Below are 18,174 nucleotides of genomic sequence, written 5' to 3' on the forward strand. Positions count from 1 at the left end.
TTCAATGATAATCAATAAAGCTATTTTCATTTCTTTTAAGATTTCTACGTTTCGTTTTTCTGATCGGTTTTGGCAGGGCTGAGGTTACGTGCTTTCGGCTGGACGCAGACGCAGTGACAACATCTGTCCTCTGGGATGTGTAATGTTTACAGGGCCAGTGATTTTCTTTTGCTCATTAACATGTTTAATTAACGGGGTAATAATCGCTTCAAATAATAACGATAATTTGGTGACTTAATCCATGACTTTTTCTGGGAACACTGCTGTGAGCAACTGGCTGCCCCGTCGATCAGTCAATCCACTTTAACGGTATGTTCTGTGAAGCCCTTTGAGACGCCTCGACGACATCATACGATGCTGTATCAAATGCAAGGACTATTTTTATGGTTCAGGTTAATGAAACAGGTTGTTGGCAAGCACAATGGATGGGAAGTGAGGCACTCACTTTAAGACTATAAAATGTGTGCGTGTGTATATTGGGGCGAGGGCAGTCACGTCTGACCAGAAGCGTTTTTACCTGTGATTAACAAACGCTCAACTTGAAAATGAATCTTCTGTCAAGCCTATTTCAGTCGCTCGCACACTCGACTCCGGGCCAAAAGGTTGTCGGTTCAAGCTTTTCACTTTGGGCTTTCGCAGATCAGGCTGACCCTCCAGTCTAGCCCTGGGTTGGGGATGGGGTAGCGGGGAGCGCGACAATATGTGAAGTACCGTCCTTCGGATGAGATGTGAAAACTGAGGTCAAACCTGTACCTCTCCAAAAATTGGAGAGGGTGAAAGGGAGGGAGTGAGAAAGTGTCTGTTCATATTGGTGCCTGTGAATGGGATTCGTCATGGCATGTACCCATTCTGGATTGAGAGAGAACGGGTAGGTGTTAGGCACAGCGTTACTGCCTCACTGAGCCACACAGTCGTGTCTGACCAGTTTCCTCCCGCGACGCTCAGCACATTCCCCAGCCCCCAGCACAGGCCTCGTTATCTGCTTTTAACCATCTGCAGCAGCCAACACCACAGCGAAGATCACGAGGGGCTCTGATCTTCCGGGGGTGAGAGGGGGCTTCCACAATCCCCTTTGTGATAAGTGCTATATCAAATGAAAGGATTATTGTTAGAATTTGAAAACTGGTTTAAAAACTGTGTAACACAGCCTTCAAATGTGGATTCTTTCTGAAAGGCTAACAGCGCAGAGGACCCTGCTGTTAATCTGTGGCGAGTTTGGTTTTATCTTTCCTCATCATGCACACAACAACTACAAATTACATTTACACAGCGTCTTTCACGTTGGGAGGAAGTCCCGAGGCGCTAGACTGTCAGGGATTTGGACCCGAGCTGGGGGTTGGGATCAGGAGGAGTGGAAGGGCAGGAGGGTGACCGGAGGCGCGGTCGAAACGATGTGGTCTTGAGACGTGCCTTGAAGTAGGCAATGGAGGGAGCAAGGCGAAAGGGACTGTGGAATGGAGTTTCAAAGGGTGAGGTCAGGGATGCTGAAGGCTTGACCACCGATGGTGAGGCAAGCCGGGCGGGGGAACGTGGAGCAGACCAGAGCTCGCTGAATGGAGGGACCGGGCAGATCGATATGGACGGGAACACACACACACACACTCAAATCAACAAATCTATCCATTCTTACATTTACTCAGAATCTGAAAGGTTATTTTTTTTAAAAATCCCCACTGAAATGAGTTGTGACAGCTCTTCCCCCCCCCCCCCCACCTATATAATGCACACGGAGACTGTTTACTCTCTCCTTATCGATAGTTGCGCCTGTATAAAATGTTAAAAAGTGATCTCTTCTCAGGAATTTGCTGTCGAGTGTCGTTCGTGATTGTGTGTGTGTGTGTTTGTGGACAATATGTGGATGGTTTGTTGGCTGGGGTAGGGATAGGAGGGTGAAGAAGAAAGTTGGATGGTTTGTTGGCCAGGATATTGGGAGAAACTCCCTTCTCTCTCTCTTTCACTTGGGAAGGGGGGAAAACCCTTCGAGTTTGGGGGCCCTACCTAACGTTGACCTTACAATACTGTTTCCATTTCTTGACTGCCGCGTCATCAGGATAAATGTCACAATCTCGCACTCTCTTTCTCTCTTCCCCATTCCACAATCTATTTTGGGGCCTGTGCTCAGTACATGATGATAATATCCGAATCAGCCACACCGCCAACTACAGTGGAAACTAGTCATAGCCACACATCACATCCTTGTCGTTTCACTGTTCGTTCACAGCTCATTCATTCCAGATAGGCTTGTAAGATCCTCCCATGTAGCTGTTTGGAGGAGCAGCAGAGAGATTCCCCCAGTGACTCTGCCCATGTGCCTCCCTCATCCAAATATACACACACAAGAGATTTCAAGATCCTCACCCTTGTGTTCAAGTCCCTGCACTCCTCTGCACCCCCATACCTCTCTAACCTCTCTGACCTCTCTCCTCAAAACAGCACCCGTTACCTTCGTTCCTCCGGGTCTGGCCTCCTCCTCGTCCCCCGAGTCCTCCGATTCAGCCACTATGCCCCGAGGCTCTGGAACTCCCTTCGTCACCCCCTTCGCCTCGCTCCCTCCTTTCCTATTTTCGGGTCTCTGCTGAAGACCTTTATTTTCGACTGCGCCTTTGGTCACCTTCCTCCCCCTCCCCCTGGCCCCCCTTGGCCCCTCCCTCTGGCTGCTCCCCCTCCCCCCGGCTCGGCCCCGGGATCCGTTACTGTGAAGCGCTCTGAGACGCCGTCCGGCGTGGAGGACGCTATATGAATCCAAGTTGTTGTTAAATTGGATAAACACCAAACGCATTGTTCTCAGTGCTGTTGGGGTCTATGTGTGTTCTTGTACCAGTGGTCACCATCCTCTAATTAACGTCAAAGTAACTCATTGTCTGAATTGCTGTCAGGCATTTGACTGGTACGAGGTCTTCCGGGCAAAACGTTAGGCAAGTTTCCTGGCTCCTCATGTACGCCTCTGTTTACCTTGCAGTCAGTAGGTTCCGGGTTGTTAGTCGATTGGTGGATCACTTTCCGTGGGGTAATAATCCCTTTAAAAAATTGGTTACTCAATCCACGACTGTTTGTGGGACACTGCTGTGCGCAATTGGCTGCCGCGTTTCGCCACAAAGTATAGTCAATTCACTTTACAGTATGTTCTGTGAAGCACTTTGAGACATCTCAACAATGTGATAAGGCACTATATCAAGCGAAAGGATTGTTATTATTAAAAGTTAATAGCACTTTTGTCCCCTGACTTGAACCCATAACCATCGGACCCAGAGGTGAGTGACTATCAAGGCTTAAATGAATCTAATCAGTGAAAACGAAGGTACAACACTTTGGTCAGTTCTTGAATCAACAAGTTTAATTTTCCTGGTACAAAAATATAAAAATGCCTTTCACGTTACACTTTACACGATCTGGATTGGACAAATAGTTTAGATGTTGTAATAAATAATAATTATAAATAATCTCCATAAAATATCCATGGCATATAAATTACGGGAATGCAGCATTTTAAAGGTCCGAGTTTAATAACTCGGGCAGAGAGAATTTGGTTGTTTGGCTGAGATCTTGCTATCCGTTTGTATTTTCCTGTCTGTGTTTGGTGGAAGTGGATTCCTCACTTTATCCAGCAGATGTGGGACATGAGATTAGCTTATTCTCCTGATTGTACTAAACATGTTTTCGGTCCATTTCTGAGTAGATATCTAAAAGGTACAAGTCTGGTCAAGCTTGGTAGGAAATATTTTAGAGTGAAAAGCATCTTTGTAGAAATCATTTTATCATTTGGAGATATATTGGCCCAATAGAGCACTCGCTTTGCAAGCGAAAGACCTGAGTTCAATTCCAGGCAGAGGGCGAAACCTTGGGCACGTTTCCTTACTCCACACAGAGCCTAATAATAATCCCTCCAAAAAAAACCAAAAACAATAATGAATTGGTCATTTTCAATCCATGACTGTTTGTGGGACACTGCTGTGCGCAATTGGCTGCCGCGTTTGCTTAAGACCGTTCAAACTCAACTGAGAATTCCATGCATCCATTCCACCATGGAGACTCTGGAGATAGATTGTTGGCATGCGATGCGGAATATAATTTAGAATGAGATGGGGGAGGCAGGGGTGAAAAGGGTCTTTCTATCTCTCCACCTCTCCCTCCGCTGTAAACATTGTAAAGTTTCTAAGAAGACATACGCACACATCCTCAGATCAAAGTATTTCTACCTTCACACCACCTGGGCAAAATGTCACGTTGAGAGATTCTAACCACAGTGTGTACAGTGCGAGCACCTTGTAACCCAGTAGCTTTTTAGCGAAGGTAGACAGTGGTGAGGTGCTGAGCAGGGGCGCTGTAGGCACCTCGGACGTTGGGGGGACGGAGACGGACGTCATGTCATCAAGGATCACTTCCATCTGAAGCTGGTGGTAGATGAGTTCTTGGGAGAGAGGGGAGCCAAGGGTTAGCGTCTCCAGATCTCTCGCAATCTCCCCAAAGTACAATCTGAAGGCTTCCAAGGTGCTCCTGAACAGGGCCAGACTTTCAGACTCACTCACTGAGGTCAGGTCAGTGTCAGGTGGTGAGATCCCATCCACACTCAGCTTGACATTCTCTAGGTTGGTGCTGTACAGGCCTTGGAGATCGATCTGTTGGAGAAACCCAGAGAACAAAGGTCATTATTTTTTTAGAATAAAGTGGATTTTTTCTTCCCCTCTCTCCCAACACTCCCCACTGATGCGGAGACCAGAGGAAAAAATTGATCCCAGGTTCTCTCCCAGTCTTGTGAGGCTCAGCCGCAAGTCAGATAAACTGACAGATAACTGCCTCGGTGGCGGAGAGAGACTGGGGAGAGGAGGGGGAGCCAACGGATACGTACTTGAAAAGAAAAAACTTTGCAGGGCTATGGGGAAAGAGCAGGGTAGTGGGACTAATTGGTAGCTCTTTCAAAGAGCCATCACAGGAATGATGGGCTGAATGGCCTCCTCCTGTGCCGTATGATTCTATGAACGCGATTGCAAATAAACCACTTCCTCATCTTGTTAAAATGTACGAAATTCAACGCACTGTTATCTGATGACAAAAGGACAAGAGACAGAGAGAGAGAGCAGTGGTTCTTGGTGCACAGTAAACCTACATATTCTTTTGAAAAGCTGCTTGCTTGCGGTAGAAGTTCCTTCATCAGCTCACACGTGTTTCTGAAGCGAGGCAGTGGAGAACAACATGCTGACACGCAGAGCAGTAAAACACAGCAAAGTTTCCAGATTCCTGCGACCAAGACATGAGAGATAAGTAAATAAGTAAGTAAAAAAAAAAACACCAACAATGTAACTTTTCATCAAAAACATCGGGGAAATCTTATATTTAGTATTTAAACAAATATATATATGTATATAAATATATAATATATTACAAATGGCGTTTTCTTACCTGATCTCAAATCCATTTTTAAATTCCGAGTTTTTATCGATAGCCTTGTGTGGGTTTTTTTTGCCAAGGCGCATAGATCGATAAACCGACTTGCAGTGAGCTGATGTATGAAGTTTTCAGTGGCATTGTGGCATATTTATATCTCAATCAGGGAATTACCGTGGTCGNTTTTTTCTCTTCCCCACCCACACTATCCTCCATCGTATCCCAAAACTCCACCTTTTATCTCAGATGATCTTTTATTAATGATCTTTTACTAAAAATTAATATTTAGTAACTTTTGTATAATATTCATGTATATCTATGTATAGTAATAATAATCCTTGCAGTTGATAGATAGCGCCTTATCACGTATTCTAGACGTTTCAAAGTGCTTCACAGAAAATTCTGTGAAGTGAATTGACCGTATATATTTTGTGGCGAAATGTAAAATATATAGTAGAATATATAATATCCCGTTATCAAGATCTGAACTTTTAAATAATTCCTAGTTTTGTCTTCAGTAAAGTTGTTGAAGTTTACTTTAGTTTTTTAAAAAAAAGTAACTTTTTGGGGAGAGTGGACTTGCTTCTTTGCGGGGAGGCTGATTTTGATATCAAGAGTAGTGACTGTGTATATTGTGGGTGAAATGGGGCGGTCAATGTCTCACAAATGACCATGAAGCAAATGATCAATTTTGTAATAATAATAATTTAATAGATACAGCGCCTTATTACGTCGTTGAGACGTCTTCAAGCGCTTCACAAGCTATACTGTGAAGTGGATTGACTGTACTTTGTGGGCGAAATGCGGCAGATAATTGCGCACAGCAGTGTCCCACACCCAATCGTGAATTGAGTGACCAATTTATTATTATTTTATTATTTTTTCAAGGGATTATTATCCCTACAAAGCGATCCGCCAATCGACTTACAGCCGGGTTCCTCCTTATAGCATGGTGATGGGTGTCCGCATGTGTCAGACGCCCGGCTGACCCCAAAACATATATTTATTAAAAAAATATCTAATGTAAATCTCGCTGCTCAAAATCTGGGTGACGTTGTGGGTCAGGACACCGGGAGAGAGAGAAAGAGAGAGGTAGAAACTCCCTTCTCTTTTCCAACAGCGCCGCGAAGAGATCTTTAAGGTCCACCTGATGGAAGCTTGGTTTAACGTCTCATCCTGCAATGTAGCCGAGCAATGGGAGATCGGAATCCAGTTGATCCCTGGTGACGATCTCGGAAGAACGGTTCCTGAGCCAGGCGTGTCAGTTACCCCCCACTTTCCACCCACTTTTGACGATGGATTGGCCAGCCTGGCTTGTTAGTTATTCTACTCAATCGGCTCAGGTTAACTCTACAAGCCAAAGCCCCGATGGAAACTTGCCAGTGGTTGCAGTGGTAAGCTGTGTTGTTTTAACTGGTTAAACTCCAGCAGTTTATTACCCCCCACTCTGGGTGCCCCCCACCCTCCACCCCCCCCCCCCAAAAATAAATTGCTGGCTCTTGCCAGTCTGCACCTAATTGTTTCCAGGATTTAGCTGGAAGGGTGCATGTCTTAAAGAGACAATGGTGTCTCATTCACACACAAATGCCTTCCCACACAGGTGGAAATTTCCACACTGATGCAATGTGGAGCCCTCCGCAGTTTGGTTTGGAGACTCTTACACACGCACAGTGGTGGGTTTCCCTGTGTGTCATCTGGGTGGGGTGCCCTGACCTAGACCAAAGTATGATGTCTGCGTTCCATCTCTCTTTCGCAACCGCTGTCAATTCCATTCAGGAATTTCAGAACATAGGAACAGGAAGAGGCCATTCAGCCCCTCAAGCCTGTTCCGTTATTCTATTAGATCACGGCGGATCTGTGCCTCAACTCCATTTACCTGCCTTTGCCACATATCCCTTGATACCCTGACCTAACAAATATCTGATACCGTGTCTCGTCACGTCAGGAGGACATCCCAAAGTGCTTCACATGGTTTGCTGTAAAGTGCAGTGACTGTTTTGTGGGCAAATAATCCTTTCTCTCACACACACACACACACACAAACACACAACAACAACAAGATACATTTGTATAGCGCCTTTCACGTCGAGAGGACGTCCCAAGGCGCTGAAACACACACACAGAAGCGCACACACTCATGGACCTTTAAAAAAAGGTGCTTAACTGTCTATAGTTACTCTCAGAGCTGAGGGTGTGGGTCTTTGGGAGTTAATAACATGAGGTCTAAAAATATGGGTCATTTGTAATCTACGGCTTGACACCAGTGACGTCACTGTTCTGCGGTGCTGACGCCTGAATCAGTCAATCTACGTGTTTTTGGTTGCGGTTTCATCTTTCCTGAGAGTCAGGAGTGGAGATTCCTGATGATAGAGTTGGTGGCTGGTGGGTGTATGACCAGACAGAATCCTCCCACTCAGTTCCTGTTCACTCTGCCCTAACGGGTAGGGTTGTCCTCGCCGGACAAGCAGCAAGGAAATATGAGAGACAGCGCTCTCAACGGCAAACTATGTGGGATTAGCTGATTAGAATCCAGCGGTTACCGCTCAATGCACACTCTGGGGTCCCAACAACAACAACAGCAACAACAATAACATTACTTTTGTATAGCGCCTTAAGCCTTTCACGTCGGGAGCACGTCCCAAGGTCTTGGCTTGTGCCATCCTGCGCCTAATACTTTCCGGAATTAGGTAAGCAGGGTGTGTCCCTCAAGGGAGAGAGAGAGAGAGAGAGAGAGATAGGGCGCATTCCGTTCGAACGATCTATCTCTGGGATTTCCAGGTGTGGGTGGGGATACGTGGAATTCTCAGATTGGCTTAGAGACTCTGACTAACATTATAATAATAGTATTAATAATAATAATAATAATCCTTGCATTTGATATAGCGCTTTTCACGTCTCAAAGCGCTTCACGGAATATGCCGTAAAGTGAATTGACCGCATATTTGTTTAAACACATAACCGTTGACGGGTTTCCGCACAGCACGTGTCGGGCCACAAACAAACCCCCACCCGCCCCCCCCACCCCCCACCCCAGTGATTTGCACGGGGCCGGAGCCACGAGGCCTGTCCTTTTAAATCCGCACCGGACGACTCCATCGAAAGGACTGAAGCTATTTCTCGTTGCTGAGTAACCAAAAGGTGTAGCCGCGGCAACAAGTAACAAAAGGCCCGTCCTCAGACCCTGACTGCGTTGGGAAAGCGCTGCTCTGTCCGGAGAGGCCAAACCCCTGTGTGCGCGCGGCGACGACGGGGAGACTTGGGCGGTCGGGTTGTCTCTCCTCTCCTCTCCCAGCGTTAAATACGGTCCCACGTTCCTCACGGCAGTGGCGGTTTCCCCTCGGGAGCACGTGGCGGGCGAGAGAGTGAGAGCTCCTCACGTGCGATGGCCTCCATCACTGCCTTCTCGGCCTTCCAGCAGAGCGTGAAGTCCCTGTGTCTGACCGACTTTCCGTGTGGGATCGGGAGCTGGGTAAGCGGTCCCTGCTGTGAGAGGCAGCAGAGCAGGCGCTTAATAATAATACTCATAATAATCCGAATAATCATAATTGATAAGGATTAATCGTCCTTCCATCCCACGCCTGTAACATCGAAGTGTAATTGCCGCGGAGCTGCGAGTCTGGCGGAGAGAACGAGGCGTCCGATTTGCGCACGGCCAGTGAGCGAGCGATTTATTATAATAATAATAATAATAATAATAATCCTCGCGTTTGATTTCAGCGCCGTATCATGTCGTTGAGATTTATCGGGGGCGCAGTCGGCCTGCCCGCTGGTGTCGCTCATTTTAAGGGGGAAATATTTAAAATGACTTTAAGGTGCATAAGTCACCTCCAACACACACACACGCACACACACACAGACACAGTGCAAGGCATCAGGTTGAATTTCCAGACAAAGTGAAAGCATTACATAAGCACTGTGTGCGTGGCGTGTGCGCGCGAAGGACCCGCATTGCCATGACAAGCGCGTCCTCTGGTGGACAACACGAACATTCACCACAATCCCATCACCAACCCGTGCTCTCGCGTCGGGAGGACGTCTGAAAGCGCTTCACGGGATTTACGAGAAAGTTTGGTTAGTATCGGAGTTCTGCTCAGTTGCGGGCGAACGCGGCAGCCGTTCTCCTGCCTTTCTCCTATGCAACAATCAATAATAATCTCTGCTTTGTTGTTGCTGTTGCTGTTGCATGTGATACACCTCCCACTTCGAAACGATCCCAGGCTTTCGCAGGGAAACATTATCGAGTGTAGTGACTGTGTATTTCTAAGGCAGACCGTTTTAACTTATGTGTGTGTGTGTGCGGATTAATTACAGAACTATTCAAAGTGCGTCGTGAAGGATCCCAAAAACTACAAGTTGTTTAAGTACCATTCGGAGCGAGAGGAGGAAGAGGAGAGAGACGTGAACGAGGAAGATTTTGACTCCCTCAAGCAGTATTTGACGGACGAGTTTTCCCCCTGGAGCACGGTGGGAAGCCTGACCGAGGAGGCCAAGCACCTGAAGGAGCTAGCAATCGTCTCGCCCTTCCTCTTAGACCAACAATTTGTCTGTTTGAACTTAAAGTCGTTAAGGATTGTCAATAAGCACGTGAGTGAAGCACTGTCAACGAACAACGCCAGCGTTAGTCAGTAAGCCCGGCGCTGGTCTCTCGCCTGCTCTCGCCTGTGTCCCCAGGTCGTGGATTTGTGACTCCACGTTGGGAATATTGAGCTCCGAGTCTAGGCAGAGTCCAGGCTGACTCCCCAGCACAGGGAGAGGCACTGTCCTTTGGATGAGAAGTCAAACGAGCCCTCTCTCCTGCTTATGGTCGTTCAGGCTAACATTAAAAGATCCCGCAATACTATTCTACAAGAAGAAGGGAGTTTTTTTCTCTCTCTCTCTCTCTCTCCCTCCTGATGTCTCGGCCAACAATCCCCCAGATTAATTGGTCGTTCATTTCGTTTCAATCTCCAGTGGCTGAGCGAGCACCAGGGCGGAGGAGTGGAGGAGCTGGGATTAGACCGAGAGCAGCAGTGGGGAGCCGGGTCAGGTTAGGTCAGTCACCCTCTGTATCTCAATCTCCCTCTCCAGGTCGGGGAGGTGGACAAACAAATGATGAACTTCCGGAAACTTCAGGAACTGAATTTAAGCGTAAACAACATTACCACTGTAAACTCTGCCCACCTGCCCAAGACTTTAAAGGTAATAATAATATTAATAATAGCAATAACACTCCTTGCATTTGATATAGGGCCTGATCACGCCATTGCAACGTTTCAAAGGGCTTCCGGGATATACCTTAAAGTGGATTGACTGTGTACTGTGGGCGAAATGTGGCAGCAGTGTCCCACAAACAGTGATGGAATGAGTGACCAGATTTGTGACCGGAGTTTGTAACATGCACGCGCTGGCGTGCTTGTGTTTCTCCTGTTGTTGTAGGTTCTGGAGCTGTGTGTGAACGAGATCTCAAGCCTGAAAGAGCTGTGCTCCAGCCCCTTGCCTGACCTTCAGCACCTAGGACTCGCTTACAACAAGCTCGCTCGCTCCTCCCTGTCCGAATATCTCACCGCAGCCTTCTGGTAAATAACCATGAGAATAACCGCAAATAAGTCTTGCTTTTCACACCACGCTGTATCAAGTCATTGAGGAACTTCACAGAATAGACTGTAACCATGGGTTGACTGTGTATTTTGTGTGGCTGCAGCAGTTCACTGTGAAACGCTTTGAGACGTCTCGAAGACGTGTTAAGACAAGTGCACGGATTATTTTTATTTGGTGGGCAAAACATGGCAGCCAATTACACACAGCAACTCCATGACAAATAGTCATGGATTGAGCAACTAAATTGTTATTATTTATTTATGTTGGAGGAATTATTACCCCTGGAAAGCGATCCACCAATTGGCTAACAACTGAGTTCCTACTTACTGCTAGGTAAACAGAGGCGTGTGCGTGGAGTACGGATACCTGCCCAAGGTTTCACCCTGAGCTGCCCGTAAATCGAACCCAGATCCTCTCGCTTGCGAGGCGATCACACTAACCGCTACAGGCTTCTGTGTTGGACCAGTGCTGCAAGACGCTAGCCCATCCTGCGTGAAGTGCGCTGTGTAAATGCAAGTTGTTTTCGTCGTCGTTGCTGCGGTCACTCTTGTTGTTGTTCTAGGCCTCAGCTGGTGTCCCTGGATCTGAGCTTTAACAACCTGCTGGGGTTGCAGGAGTTGGTGACACAGCTCCGCAGGCTTCCCAACCTCCGCAACCTCATCCTCCAGGGAAACCCGCTCAACTTCCTGCCCCAGTACCGGGGCTACCTCATCGATAGCCTCCCCCAGCTCTACACCCTGGACGATGTCTGGATCTCTCCCAGTGAGCGGCACCAATTCACAGGCCTGAGCAACAACGCACGTACGTCCTCCCACTCGGCAGTGCTCCCTCCCTCTCTCCCCCTTTCTCTCCCGGTGTGAGGGGGTGAGTGGGTGACAATGCATCAGCCTTATCCGATGTTATCACATTTTCCTGGTGATCAGCTCAAATATTGGCCAGCTGAATGATGATAAGACAGTACAGTACAATACAAAATTACATTTGTAAAGCACCTTTCACGTCGGGAGAACGTCCCAAGGCTCTGAACAGTGAGGGATGAGGACCCAGGCAGGGTCCTAATAATCCTTGCATTTGATATAGCACCTTATCACGTCGTTGAGACGTCTCAAAGTGCTTCACAGGATATACTGCAAAGTGTGGTCACAGTATTTTGTGGCAGCCAATTGCGCACAGAATGATGCTTTTGAACACGTGCATTGAGCAAGTTGCTTGGAAGCACGACTCCACAGTTGTGTGAGCGTGTGTGTGAGTGTGAGCGTACTGGGGGGGGGGGGGGGGGACACGTGAGGGATGTTTGTGAGGGAATTTTAACTTGATGTTAATGGTTGTGTTTTTGGGGGCTCTTTATGTTTGTGGTTTGGATTTTCAGTTTTCTCAGGACTTTCCCGAAAACCACAAACGTTTAAAACCAAACAATCTCCCACCCCCCCCCACAACCCTCTCACCCCTCCACCCCCCACTCTCCTCTCCCTCCTTCCCATTATAACACAGACATTGTGAGTCCAATATCTCAGAGGTTCCCTTGTAACAAAGCGCTCAAAAAGAAGGTGCAGGAAGTGACATCGCTATTGGACGTTCCCCCACGTGAAAGGGGCGCAGTGTAAATGCAAGTTGTTGTTGATGATGTTCCTCTGGTCCCCCGCCCCCCGCACTTCCTCTCCCCACCCTCCCACCCCATCGCTTCTACCGCCATTTGTCTTCTCTCTCAGAGCTGCTTGTGAATGCGGTTCAGGTGACGGTGAGCATCGGAAACGTTACTGGGATCTTGAACCCCGTCGCCCCCCTGGAGTCAAACCCAAATCCACACCTGCTCGAGGAGACGATCATCGAGTACAAATACTTTGTGACGTATGAGTTTCTGACAGACGAGCAGGCAAAACCAGGGGACAATGTGAGTTTTGTTGCTTACAGCGCTGGGGCCTGGCGGTGGGATCGGTGGGGTATCGAGGGGGTGGGGGGGGGTGGGGGGGAGAGAGGTACGTCAATGGGTCAGTTTCATTTCCGGCTCTCTCTCTCTCACACACCAAACCCACACTTCCCTCAATGCACTCTCAGCCTGCCTCTCACCCTCGACTCTGGGTCAGGATGTGGTGGGTTTAAGCCAGGCTGAAACGCGGGGCGAGGGGGAGGGTGGGGGAAACATCGGTTGGGGGTGGGGGCGGGGGATTATGTTGTTGAGACGTCTCAATTCACAGAATATATTGTAAGGTGAGGTGACTGTATTTCGTGGATGAAAAGTCACGGATTGAGTGACCAAATTTTATTTATTTACTTATTGGAAGGATTATTACTGCTGGGTAAACAAACCCTATGGAGTAACTCGCCTCAGGTCCTGAGATGGGTCTTGAAGGAGGCAAGGGAGGGGATGAGGTGGAGGGACTGTGGGATAGAGTTCCCAAGGATGGGGGGGGATGAGAGGCTGAAGACCCAACCGCTACAGATATTAATTGAGTGTCTTTTTTTTTTGGTAGGAGGGGAAATCCTCACAGATCAAAATCAGCTCCCCGATAATTCAGAAACAAAACTCTTCCCAATTGGAGAGAAACAAGCACCTGGCGACAGACCCAGGCACTCCCCGCAGTTCGCCCGTCCTCGAGATCCCGGCTTTCAGCGGCCTCTCCGCCAACAGACAACTGATCCCCGGTAAAACCAGTCTCTACATTACAACGGACATCCTCACATTTGCAATCCATTACAATGTCACGTCTGTCTCCGAGACGCCGTCTGGCGTGAAAGGCATTATACAAATGCAGGTTGTTTTTGTTGTAATCATCCTCACATTTGGTATAGGGCTTTGGGACATCTTCCTGACATGAAAGGCGCTGTACAAATGGAATTTGTTGCTATTATCATATCGCTGAAGCGTTTCAAAGCGCTTCACAGGATATACTGTAAAGCGAATTGACTGTGTAAAGTGTAGGCAGGTAATTGGAGTTGAGGTACAGATCAGCCATGATCCAATAGAATGGCGGAACAGGCTCGAGGGGCTGAATGGCTTACTGCTGTTCCTTTGTTGTGGGCGAAACACGACAGCCAATTGCACACAACAGTGTCCCTCAAACAGTCGTGGATTGAAGTGACCAATTTACTATTATTGGAGAGATTTCTTCCCCAAAAGGCTGTGGATGCTGGATCTGTTCACATTTTCAAGATGGAGGTAGATAGATGTTTAGGCAGAGATGGCTTCCTCCTGTTTTGATATTACAATGAGGAAGGGAATAGAAGGGAGGGAGTAAGGAGTGGATGAAAAGTAGAGCACATGGAGTACAAACACCAGGATGGACAAGCTGGGCCAAATAACCTGCTTCCATGCTGGAAATCAATACAAAATTCATATTTTATAAATTCTAGGAAGGAAATAAACCTTCTGTCTGATATAGCATGTTGAGAAGTCTCAAAGCACTTCACAGAATATGCTGTAAAGTGAATTGACTATATTTTGTTGGTGAAACACTGCAGCCAATTGCGCACAGCAGCGTCCCATAAACAGTCATGGATTGAATGACCAAATTATTATTAAATTTTTTTGAAGGTTTTTTACCCCTGGAAAGCAATCGGCCGATTGACTAACAATTGGATTCCTACTTACTGCTAGTTACTTACTGTACCTTGGCTCCCACCCTATCTCTGACACTCACTCCCTCTCTCTTGTTTTATCTCGAACACACAGAGCTGATGGTCCAGGCAGGCGCAATAGCCATTCCGTCTTCTGATGGTGAGTTACACTCTGTAACACAGAGACCGAACCAAGAGAGGGCTGGGGGTTGGGGCTGGGGGTTGGGGCTTGGGGTTGGGGGCTGGGAGTTGGGGCTGGGGATTGGGGGTTGGGGCTGGGAGTTGGAGATGGTGGTTGAGGCTGGGGATTGGGGGTTGGGGATTGGGGCTGGGATTGGGGCTCAGGTTGGGGTTGGAAGTGGGGCTGAGCCAATGTGCTCTGAGGTGGAATTAGACCTTCACAAGTCCCTTTGGTTGCAGTGGTTCATCACAAGACCCAGGGCATCCCATGGGCAGAGCCCATTGTGGCCAACTACAGTAAATCTTTCTCGGTGACCGATTTACTGGGCCTGAAGTGGCTGCTGTTGAGAGGCATTATGGTGGCGGTAATGGAGGAGAAGGTAACAACACGGAACAGCTACAGTCATAATCCTGTACACAACAATAGAGAATAAATTACATAATACAGTAAAATTCATATCAGTTGGGACCGTACATATTCCAGAGGTAATAGTCCCTCAAAATAAAAAAAGTAATAATTTGCTCACCCAATTATTTGTGGGACACTACTGGCTATAAATGCACAGTCACTCCATTCCCCAGGAAATCCTGTACTACACTTTGAGATGTCCTTCTGACATGATAAGGCGTGATACCAAATGCAAGGATAATTATTATTATTATAACATGGTGGGTTCTCTGCCGTCCAACTCATCCCAAAATCACTGTAAGCGTTGCGATCAGTCAGTTTGTACCACAGGTGTGCTCCCAGCCTGGTTTCAAATGAGTATCTTGTGTTTCCCCAAAGGTCCTCTTCCATCCCATCCACACTTTCGAGCCGGAGGCAGATAACTCTGGGAAGAAAGGGAAGAAGAAAAATAAAGAGCCGGCCAAGGCGGTAGGCGGATGGGAATGGGTGGCTGGAGCGAGTCTGGATGTGCGGGGCCTACAGAGACGAAGGCAGGGCTTGGGAAATCGGGTGGGGGGGCGGGAGGTTGGAGAAGATGGGGTGAGTGGAAGATGGTGGGGACAATGGGTGGGTGGGGGGAGAGGATGGGGGGGGAGGTGGTGGAGGATGGGGGGTGTGGATGGGGGAGGATGGGGAGAGGGGGGAGGAGAGTGGGTGGAAGGGAGAACCTGATGGTCAGGTGTCTTCAAGTCAACAACCCGTGAGTTAGCTTAAAAGGTGGGTGTTTCTCTCTCCCAGGCCCGAGGGCAGACGGGGAAAGGCAAGGAGAAGAAAAAGAAGAAGAAATTATCTTCGGACTTTCTGAAGGACCCACCAATCCTCAGGACCCTGGGCAGCATGCAGCTGGAGCTGGAAACGTTGGTGGGCGGTGGGCACAGCGTGGAGACCCTGTGTGACTTGGGGACCCCCTATCCTGAGGTGGAGGAGATTCCGATGGTGAAGAAAGAGGTGAGGGCTCACGTCATAGAAATGGTCGTACTTCATAATGATCATCAATAAAAATAATCCTCGCATTTGATGTAGTGCCTTATCACGTTGTTGAGACGTCTCGAAGCGCTTCACAGAATGTACTGTAAAATATAGTGGCTGCGTATTTTGTGGGCAAAACGCGGCAGCCAATTGTGCACAGCATGTGTCCAATTTTTTTTGAAGGGATTATTACCCCCGAAAAGCAATCCCCCAATTGACTAACAACCGGGTTCCTACTTACTGCTCGTTAAACAGAGGCGTGTGGATTAAGAAAACTTGCCTCCGAGACGAGTGCTCTAACCACTACCCTACGGGACTTCTAATGAATAATGCGTAACAATAGTTATCATTAATATTATTTTTTAATAATGATGGGTGATGATAGGGAAGCAGTTTCCCCCGGTGTCCCAGCCAACAACAACAACAAACTGCTGGATGATTCCCACTTTTCCCTGTTTCCAGGACGGGAAAAAAAGTGGGAGGAAAAGGGAGGAACACGGGTCTGTCCAACTGGGCAGATTGAGCATCAAAAGCCCCCTCCCGAAAGAGAAACAGGACAAGAGTGAGTGAGAGGGGGAGCGCTGGGGGGTGTGGGGCTGTCAGTGTGTGGGTGTGCATGTACATATGAGCGCGTCTGTATGTGTGAGCTTGTGTGTTTGTGAGCGGGTAGGAGTCTGTGCGCGCGGAAACGTGTGTGAGTGTTTGTATGTGGGTGATCGTGTGTATGTGAACATGTGTGTGTGTGTGCTTGCAGGTGTATGTATGCAGGAGGTGTGGTTGTGTATGTGAGCGGGCGTCTCCGGTCGGTGCTGGAATAGTGACAAGTTCGTGTGATATTGTCATACATGTTCCGTCCGTGTCCATGTCCGTTCCATGTCGAAACACGTTAAAGGGAAGCTCAGCTCGGCGAAGACTCCAGTCCGCCAAGGAAACAAGTTGGTCGGTGAGTACACAGCGAATCAATGCCGCCTATCAAAACTGGAGCCAGAGTCACGAGTCTGTTTATTGTGCTGCGGTGACGGTGGGGGCTGTGAATTATCCTACATTTGATATAGCGCCTTATCACGTCATTGAGACATCTCAAAGCGCTTCACAGAATAAGTTGTAAAGAGGATTGACTGTATTTTATGTGGGCCAAATGCAGGGGCCAATTGTGCACAGCAGTGTCCCACAAACAGTCGTGGATTAAGTGAATTATTTTTCTTTCTGAGCAATTATTACCTCTGGAAAGTGATCCGCCAATCGACTAACAATCGGGTTCCTTCTTGCTGCGAGGTAAACAGAGGTGTGTCTGTGTGTGCGGAGTAAGGAAACTTGCCTAAGGTCTCGCCCTGCCCGGGATTCAAACTCTGGTCCTCTCGCTTGCGAGGCGAGTGCGCTAACCATTGCGTTATGGGACTCCAGTTCCTCCATCCCAAACATGGGGTTGAGGAGGAGGGACTCTGGAAGGATGAGATCCAATGAGCCAAAGGCTGGTTGGTCACTCTCTGGCGATGATGATGTAGTTATTATAATTGTTATTAACACAGAGTGACGGTGTTGAGAGCAGCCTGTGACAGCCGGTGTGTGTGTGTGTGTGTGTGTGTGACCTCTCAGCAGGGAAAGGCAAGGACCAGTCTGAGGTGGAGGTTCTGGAAGATTCCATCGTGCCTGAGCCCGAGCACCTGAAGGTACAGTTTAAGGTAGCCATGCAGCACTGGCCAAGCATGGAGGAGGCACTGAGAGACACGGGGGCTGATGAATAAACACAGCTCCCCCTCCACCCCCAAAGCGTCTCACAAACTCCCAAGGGACATGAGTTGCTCTCCCCCATTTCCCCCCCCAAATTTTATGTTCCAGATTTATTAACAATAAATATTGTGATTTTCACTTCAAAGCCTCCCTCTGCTCTCTCTCTCTTAACAGTGACTGACAGGCTCTGATCTGCCTTTTGTTAAACCACAACTGAAGACTGATCTCTTCAACTGTGCCTACGGTCAACTCCCCCTTCCCCTCCCCTTCGCTCGAAATCCAGCCCCTCCACCACTCAGCTCCGAGACATTGTGTAATAATAATAATACTAA

General features: G+C 48.0%; 1 protein-coding gene across 4 annotated transcripts; it reads left to right on the top strand.

Moving 5' to 3' along the window:
• The first annotated feature begins 4,981 nt into the window (after window positions 1–4,981).
• LOC103184295 (leucine-rich repeat-containing protein 43) lies at window positions 4,982–17,942 on the top strand. Of its 4 annotated transcripts, none has more exons than XR_006085270.1 (15): window positions 4,982–5,267; window positions 6,503–6,776; window positions 9,694–9,966; window positions 10,450–10,560; window positions 10,798–10,937; window positions 11,522–11,760; window positions 12,669–12,850; window positions 13,431–13,602; window positions 14,630–14,674; window positions 14,935–15,074; window positions 15,482–15,571; window positions 15,881–16,090; window positions 16,574–16,673; window positions 16,866–17,054; window positions 17,708–17,730. XR_006085270.1 is itself a non-coding variant. In XM_007902221.2 (15 exons), the coding sequence occupies exons 2-15, from the start codon at window positions 6,678–6,680 to the stop codon at window positions 17,854–17,856; spliced, it is 2,001 nt and encodes a 666-aa protein (XP_007900412.2). In that variant the 5' UTR covers window positions 4,982–5,267; window positions 6,503–6,677; the 3' UTR covers window positions 17,857–17,942. The 4 variants fall into 4 exon arrangements, 3 of the variants coding, with proteins under 3 accessions (XP_007900412.2, XP_007900409.2, XP_042193582.1); XM_007902221.2 differs by having other exon boundaries at window positions 17,004–17,054; window positions 17,708–17,942; XM_007902218.2 differs by lacking the exon at window positions 17,708–17,730 and having other exon boundaries at window positions 16,866–17,068.
• The last annotated feature ends 232 nt before the right edge of the window (window positions 17,943–18,174 follow it).

Source organism: Callorhinchus milii, unplaced genomic scaffold (genome assembly GCF_018977255.1).
Source record: "Callorhinchus milii isolate IMCB2004 unplaced genomic scaffold, IMCB_Cmil_1.0 Scaffold8, whole genome shotgun sequence".
In the NCBI taxonomy this organism is placed as follows: Eukaryota; Metazoa; Chordata; class Chondrichthyes; order Chimaeriformes; family Callorhinchidae; genus Callorhinchus; species Callorhinchus milii.

Excerpts from the sequence above, each read along its gene's own strand:
- LOC103184295 (XM_007902221.2), top strand. The coding sequence starts at position 6,678 with ATGGATTGGCCAGCCTGGCTTGTTAGTTATTCTACTCAATCGGCTCAG. Across the intron at positions 13,603-14,629 it reads CAACAGACAACTGATCCCCG|AGCTGATGGTCCAGGCAGGC; the intron begins GTAAAACCAGTC and ends TCGAACACACAG. Across the intron at positions 16,091-16,573 it reads TTCCGATGGTGAAGAAAGAG|GACGGGAAAAAAAGTGGGAG; the intron begins GTGAGGGCTCAC and ends CCCTGTTTCCAG.